The sequence below is a fragment of the Babylonia areolata genome, chromosome 20 (assembly GCF_041734735.1).
Source record: "Babylonia areolata isolate BAREFJ2019XMU chromosome 20, ASM4173473v1, whole genome shotgun sequence".
Taxonomy (NCBI): domain Eukaryota; kingdom Metazoa; phylum Mollusca; class Gastropoda; order Neogastropoda; family Buccinidae; genus Babylonia; species Babylonia areolata.
This window is the reverse complement of record NC_134895.1, coordinates 32,236,667-32,245,338: the sequence shown is the minus strand read 5'-3', so window position 1 is coordinate 32,245,338 and position 8,672 is coordinate 32,236,667. Positions and strand designations below refer to the sequence as shown.

Sequence of the window (8,672 nt, the reverse complement as noted above, 5' to 3'; positions counted from 1 at the left end):
TGAATGACATGGTGCTAAAGCCCCGCCACCCACTTTTTTAAATTTTTTTTAATTTTAACATTGTCACGTGAACACTGCCATTTCACTACTGCTGTTGGTTTTCCTCTTTCCGTCTCTCTCTCTCTCTCACGTTCTCTCTCTCTCTCTGTCATTAGGAAAATGAATGACATGGTGCTTTAGCCCCCTCCCCCCCTCCGTCCACCCCCCCACCCCCCGCCCCCCTCCAACCCCTCACAGCTCCTTTAATTTTTTTTTTTTAAACGCACATCGTCATGTGAAAACATTGCCATTTCACCATTTCTGTTGGTTTTCACACACACACACACACACATATATATATATATATATATATATATCTGTCTGTCTCTCTCTCGAACTCTGTCTCTCTCTCTCGAACTCTGTCTCTCTCTCTTTCTCTGTGACCAGCGCGTTGGGCTTATGCGTAGTTCGGACATCTGTGCATTGCTCATTAATATATATATATATATATATATATATATATATATATATATATATATATATATATATATATATATATACATATATATATATATATAAAAATAAATATATATGTGTGTGTGTGTATGTATGTATGTATGTATATATACAAATATGTGGTGTAGCGTATATGGATCAGTGCGCACGCTTTGACTCTTTGAAACCGACACTTGTCCTTTTTTCTCTCTCGGTTTGTTTTGCTTTTGTCCCTGAAGGTGAGTGTTGTCGGTGTTGTTGTTGTTTGTTTGTTGCTGACATGATGATAACCTGAAGTGCTGACATCCGGTTCCCGTGAATGTCTACTTGTTTTCGTCTATTTCTTATTTGTCCTTTCTTCCTTTCCCTTTTCTTTCTGTTCGCCCGTTCTTTCTTTCTTTCTTCTTCCTCCCTTCCTACCCCCCCCCCCTCCTGTTTCTGTTTATTTTTTTTATAATTTATTTATGTATATATTCATGTGTTATATATATATATTTAATCATTTATTCATTTATTTATTCATTTATTAATTCACTTACATCTATTTATTTAGTTATTCATGTATGAATTTACCTGTCTATTTATCTATCTATCTGTCTATTCATTTGTAAGTAAGTATGTATGTATGTATATATGTATGTGTGTGTGTGTGTGTGTGTGTGTGTGTGTGTGTGTGTGTGTGTGTGTGTGTGTGTGTGTGTGTGTGTGTGTGTGTATGCATGCATGCATGAATGCATGCATGATGTATCTTTATGTGAGAGCATCTTTGAATACGCTAAAGATCTATATGTGAACGTGCTATCATCTATGCAATGTCAGTGAGAGATAGATAGACAGACAGATAGATAGACAGATAAAGAGACTGAGAGACAGAGAGAGACAAAGACTCAGACACAGACACATGGACACAGAGAGAGACGGAGACAAAGAGAGAGAGAAGGGAGAGAGGGAGACAGAGGGATGAGGGAGGGAGAGAGACAGAGACGGAGACAAAGAAACAAAGAGAGCGACAAAGGAAAAGGACAGAAACTGAAACTGAACTGAAACTGTTTAATGTCATTAGCACACATGCCATAATAACATGGGGTTCACAATTTCATGTCCAAGAAGAACAGACATTAAACATAAACAAAGAAAAGTCTCAGAGACTACTCCACACATGCAGACAACAGTCTCTCAGCGTTCATGTGAATCTCCATCTATGTATATACAAAATAGGCCGACACCTTATCAAAGGTAGTGTAATGATTACTGTTCAATAAGTAAGTAAGTAAACCACCAAGCACATTAAGAAGAAGTAGACGATCTCTGTGAACGATAAGCAGAATGTTTTCAAACTGAAATCAAAAGTTTTCTTGCTTTACTTGCTTCAGCAATGTATTTTGCCAAGGATCTAATTACTTCGTCATTATCAGCTATTAACACATCAACTACGTTTTGCCTTCTGATAACAGGCGCCTTAAACAGGTTACATTAGGAAAAGGACAGAGAGTGAAAGAAACAGAGAGAGAGAGAGAGGGGGGGGAGGCTGGCAGACAAGCAGTCAGAAAGATAGAGATTCGGAGTGCACTGGACAAAAAAAAAAAAAAAAAAAAAAAAAAGAGGAAAAAACAACAACAAAATACACAAAAACCACCCTACGTGCCAATTGTGGGTCTCTGGCAACTTGACAGACACTCTGTTCCAAACATTCCAGAAAATATCTCTTTCGTTTAATAAATTAAAAAAAAAAAATAGAGAGAGAGAGAGAGAGAGAGGGAGAAAAAAAAGTTGTATTCATAAAATGACCACGATGGTTAATATGCTGGGGGCTGGAATTGGGAGTATAGGGGTGTGATGTATGAGGGAGGGAGGGAGGGGGGTGGGGGTGGAAGAGGAGTTTGGGGGACTGGGTGGATAGTTCGGGGATGTCATTCTTCCAACATAACGGCCATCTCCTCGTGTTTATTTTTCTTTATTTAATTTTCCTGCTCTTATCTAACATTCGATTTTCTTCGATTTTTTATGTGGAAAAACCCTGAATACATACAGCCAAAAATACTTTTCTTGCAGGGTTTAAAAAATATATATATATTTTATTTTATTTTTTATTTATTTTTAGACTACATGGCAGAAACCCACTCAAAAACAACTGCCTCGATGGTTGCCAGGTGGACGGGAGGTGATGACGGAGATTCTGGGGAAGGATGGAGGGTTAGGGGGGTGGGGGAGTGGGTTGGGGGTAGGTGGGTCAAAGAGGATGATGAATGCGTCTGTTCATTTCTCTTGGCGGCTTCCGGGCGTTTCAGTTACTGGCCTGTCCAGCTGTAGCTCGATTGTTCTTCGCCATTCGGACGAGACGATAAATCCATGTCCCCGTCTACATAGTGCACGTTAATGTCACGGTCGACAGTTAAAACGTCCTGTTTCGTTATTCCTGGGGAAAACGGCATGGATCCAGCTTTTGATACGATAGGTTTACCATACAGAGAAATATCTGTGCCCTGCCAGGTGCTTTCTTGGGTGTGGAGTCTGAGGCCCGATTTACTGGTTCTTTTTTTTTCTCCCCCTTTTAAGATTGTTACTGGTGTACTTGGGAGTGGGCTGAGTCCTAGTATTGGTACATCAGGTGACAGCGGAATAGTACAGAACGGTACAGTACAATACAGTACAATACAGACCAGTACAGTACAATACAGAACAGTACAATACAATACAGAACAGTACAGTACAGTACCATACAACTGAGAAGCGGGTTCATTGCAAATTACAGTTCAGACAAAACTCAGTGTGTCAGTGTGTGTGTGTGTGTGTGTGTGTGTGTGTGTGTGTGTGCCAGTGTGTGTGTGTGTGTGTCTGCGCGCGCGCGTGGGTGTATGTGTGTGTGTGCCGTGTGTGTGCGTGTGTGTGTGTGTGTGTGTGTGTGTGTGTGTGCCGGTGTGTGTGAGACAGTGTGTGTGAGACAGTGTGTGTGTGTGTGTGTGTGTGTGTGTGTGTGTGTGTGTGTGTGTGTGTGTGTGTGTGTGTGTGTGTGTGTGATTCAGACCATGTGTGTGTATGTGTGTGTGTCTAACATGTGCCAGTGTGTGCGTGTATGCGCGCGCGTGTGTGTGCCGGCGTGTGTGTATTTCGGTGTGTCTCTCTGTCTCATTGTTTACGTCTGTCTGTCATACTAGTACCTCTCAGCGCCGCAGAAAGCGGTAGCCCACCCAACATTCTTTGTTCACAAACGAAAGTTCTAACATCTGGCTCCGGCCCTGGCAGCGTAGGGACACACGGCAGACAAAGACAAGGCCAGTCTGTGAGGAAGGAACATTCTGGAATGAACAGAATGAGCATGCCGCAGTCCTACTATTTCTGCAGCACGGCTTATTCCGGACGGGAACAGAAAACAGTGTGGAGTCAGTTTGAGGAACCGACATGAGTAGCTATGGTAGCTATCTGCAGTACAATGTATGACAGAGTATGGAAGACCAAACATCCGCCTCGCCCTCTACTGACTCTATGCGTGCGTTCGCGCGCGCGCACACGCTCATACACATATATACACACGCGTACATATACACACGCACACACACACACACACACACATGCACGCGCGCGCGCACACACACACACACACACACACACGCACACATTCGGACACATGAACACCCCGGCACACGCGCGCGCACACTCACACGCACAAACACATTCACACACACAGTACAACAAACAAACAACCTATAAAAAACAAAACGAAAAAAAACAAACAAAAAAACTGACACACACACATGTAAACACACACATAATTTTACACATTTTTTTCTTCCAACATTCTCTCTTTATATTCCACACACACACACACACACATATATATATATATACACACACACACACACACACACAAGCGCGCGCGCGCAGAGGGAGATAAAAGGGACAAAGACGGTGCTTCATGAAACTAAAAGATATCATCAGAGTGACACCCCTTGATAATGAGAACGAGAAGAACACACACATACACACTGGGAGGGGGGGGGGTGGGGGGTGGGCAGAAAGAGACACTCGGACAGAGAAAAAGAGAGAGAGACACACACAGACAGGGAGAGGGTGGAGACAGACACAGAGAGAGAGACATAGCTTATTTGTGTATTGCCAAGGTCCCCAAAGAAGGGGTATGTGAACATTATTTTCATAAACATCACATTGAGATAAATGTAAACATCACAGTACAGAGAGAGAGACAAACAGACAGACAGACAGACAGAAACAGGTTGATAGACAGACAGGCAGAGACAGACAGACAGATAGATAGTGACAGACATTGACAGACAGACAAACAGACCAACAAACCCCTATCATGTTCAATTGAAAGAGAGAAAGAAATAGAGAGAAAAGTGGGGTTGGGGTGGGGGTGGGGGTGGATGCGGACAGGAACAGGCGGTTGGAGACAGAGACAGGGGGGCAGAGAGACAGAGAGTAAGGGAGAGAAACCAAAACAAAAAAAACAAAAACAAACAAACAAAAAACCAAGCCCTGATAAAAACTGTCAGTTATTTTCGGTCTGAGATGGCCAAGATAATGAAATGACATATAAAAGAAGAGAGAAGGGTTGTATGCGTAAGGGCGTGACAGAATAAAAGAGGAAACGATAGAGGAAGCGGATAGCGACACACACGCGCGCGCGTGCGCGCTTACACACACACACACACACACACACACACACATACACACACGCACACACACACACACACATACACAAGAAGGCAAGGAAAGAGAACGACACAGAGTGTGAGAGAGAGAGAGTGAGAGAGAGAGAGAGAAACAGACAGAGACAGAGACACACATATGTATGTATGTATGTATGTATATATATGTATATATATATATATATATATATATATATATATATATATACACATACATACATACATACACGCGCGCGCGCATGCACACACACACATACACACACACTCTCTCTCTCCTATATTTTTTCTCTTTTTTCCTTTTTTTTTCTTCTTTTTTCCATGGATGGCTTGATGTGAAAAAACAACAACACTTGTTCCTTATTCAATTTACCATCATGAAATAAAAAAAAAACTTGACACACAGAAGTCTGTTAGCATGCACCTGCTATTGCGGTGTCAAAGATTAGAGCTACCATACCACCTTTTGTCTCCCGGACAACTTTCAAATGTCGGTTCTAATCATGTATGTAGAGAGGAGAAGATAGCGGAGGAGTTGCACAGTTTTTCTTCTCCGGCGAGAAAAAAGTATGTGTATTGCACCAGTGTGTGTGTGTGTGTGTGTGTGTGTGTGTGTGTGTGTGTGTGCGCGCGCGCGCGCGCGCGCGCGTGCGTGTGTGTTAGCGCTTACAAGTTTTCATCTCTCACTTTGCTCCTTCTATCTCTTTCTCTCTCTATCTAAATATCCATAATTGTATATGCGTGTTTGTGTGTTTAAAATATTAACCAAAATATAAATATACATATGTTTGTGTGCATGTGCGTCTGTGTGTATTTGTGAGTTTGGCACAAAATGTGGTGAGAGTTACATCAATTTTGTTATCAACGCCACTCCTCTCTTGGTTTATAGAAATAGATAAAGCTGTGTAAATACCAGATATGCCCCTTCATTTTGATTAATTCTATTCAGTGTCTATGTAATGTATATCAGATAAGCCCCTTCATTCTGAATAATTATATTCGGTGCGGCGGGCGGGGCGGAGTAAGGGGCATGGGGATATAGCAAGGGTGGAGGGCATAATTTTCCTATGTCACCGGGATATGAAATCAGTGACATCCTGGCACTTTTAGGATCGTTCTTGAGCAGCCAATGGAACTCCGCTCTTGGCTTGTTTAAAAGGTTGACTCAGTGCTAGCTGATAACGAACTCCTGGGCTCCACTCAGGGGTCTGAAATTAGAAGCCTCTCTGCCCTATTTGCTTCGAGAGAAATTCAACGAGCTTAAAATTCAACTTGAAGTGGGGGAGAAAAGTGAAAACTCTCAGAGAAAAGATAAGCAGGAAAGTATACCGCAATGCAGACGAGGTGGATGGGCAGACATACACAGAGATATACACACAAGCACACATACACGTACATACGCATGCCAGCACACACACACACACACACACACACACACACACACACACACACACACACACACAGCGTTTATTGCCCAGCATGTGTGTGTGTGACCTTCACAGCGTGACACAATAACAACAGCAAACTGTCAACATCATCATGAACAATAACAAGAACATAACACAGTTTATCACATCATCGTTAGGAAAACTACAACAACAACAACAAAAACGACATTAGCAACATTAACAACAACAATATCGATAACAAAACATCAGTGACAGTGAAACAACACAAACAAACAACACCATTCATCAGCATCGTTATAAAAATAACGACAACGACAACAATAACGACAACGATGAAAACTCCAGTGATGATGGAAGAACAGCAACAAACAACAACAGTTTCAGTTTCAAGGAGGTGTTAAAGCGTGCAGACTGATCCATATACGCTGCACCACATCTGCGTTTAAACAGCAACAACAACAACAAATACAACGATGATAACAACACCAACAATAGGACGACGAGGAGTGCCAGAAAGCAAAATAAAAACAAAACAAAAAACAAACAAAGCCAACAACAAAACGACCCACCCCCCTCCCCAAAAACAAACAAACAAACAAACAAACAAAATCTTACCCGTCCCACCAGTTTCGCTTCTGACCACCAAAGTTGAAGTCAAAATCAAAGTCCATATTCCATGGATGGCGGTGATGACCAGCAAAGCCCACCCCCCGGGCAAAACCTCCTCCGTACGGACCACCAAAGCTGAACATTCCACCACGGTCACCCAATCTGTAAAGGTAGAGAAAAATAAAATAAAATAAAATAACGTGCAAGCAAGCCAGCAGTCAAGACAGCAAAATAAAGCAAGCGAACAAGTCGTTCCACAAACAGGTGAAGCCAGCAAGCAACCGTACCGACAGACCAACCAAGCAAGCAATCAGACAAGCAATTAACCAAGCTAAACTTCGTTCTCTCAGTCATTCTTATTTAACATCTCTTCAACGCCGGTGATAGCAGAGGAGTGGGGCTGGCGGGTGGGTTATCTTACCTTATTCAATTCAGTAGGGTTTTTTATTTTTTATTTTACGTCGTCTTGCCTACCATCCTAAGTAGGAAGGACATATCAACTTAATGAACGAATGGCTGAAATGGAGCGAGCAAGCAAGCAAGAAACCAGTGAATGGAAGATGTTACAAATTCAAGTTGAATGGAATGAATGAATGAATCAATCAATCAATCAAGCACGCAATGAACCAATCAACCAAACAACAAAACCTTCAAAACGACCAGTCAAGTACAGAGGGGATTTTTACCTTGAATGAAGAAATGAACCAGCTAAGCAAACTGAAGCCATCAACCAACCAGCCAACCAAAAAACCAAACTGAATCCATCAACCAACCAACTTGAATACACCAACCAACCAACTTACAGATCTCAGCCAACCAACCAATCACAATGAACTTGAACACGCCAACAAACCATTCAAATCAACCAGCTAAACTACCAGCCAACCAACCTACCAACCAACCAACTCCAATACATCAACCAACCATTCAACCAACTTCAATACACCAATCAACAAACCATCCAACCAATCAACCAACTTCAATACATCAACCACGCATTCCACTCAACCATCCAACCAATATCTTCAATACGTCAACCACCCATTCAACCAACTTGAACATATCAACCAACCCACCAACACAAATCTACCAACCAACTACCAGAATCCACAAACCAACCAACCACCCAACCCACCAGACAACCACCAGTCACTAATTCAGTCGTTATTTCCGCCAAGAAGGCTACGTCATCACTCTGGTCTGTCTGTCTGTCTGTCTGTCGCAGAAAGAAAAAAAGGTAGAACCGAAGATTTATGAAAAAAAAAAACCAACAAAAAAGCCAAGCTGTCGTGACTTAAAATCAACAATAACAAAACACCTCCCACACCCGACACCACACATCTTCCGCCCACACACCTATGTGCGCACGCGCGCTCTTTGATTCCCGATATCTGTCTGTCTGTCGCAGGATCAACCAAAATGCTGTGGGCAGATTTCCCTGATATTTTGTGGAGGTGATTTAGCCTTGGGGGCTAGTTGACCTTTGGGGACCTTCCCCAATGCCGTCTGTAAAAAA

At 42.3% G+C, this 8,672-nt stretch overlaps 1 protein-coding gene across 4 annotated transcripts in view; it reads right to left on the bottom strand.

Annotated features, from left to right (window-relative positions):
- The window catches only part of LOC143295411 (transforming growth factor-beta-induced protein ig-h3-like), a 61,542-nt gene that overhangs the window by 36,910 nt on the left and 15,960 nt on the right, over positions 1-8,672 (bottom strand). For all 4 annotated transcript variants that reach the window (XM_076607094.1, XM_076607095.1, XM_076607092.1 and 1 more), the window contains exon 3: positions 7,163-7,318. In XM_076607094.1, coding sequence (XP_076463209.1) covers positions 7,163-7,299 — 137 coding nt within the window. In that variant the 5' untranslated portion in view covers positions 7,300-7,318. The remainder of the gene's footprint in view (positions 1-7,162; positions 7,319-8,672) is intronic.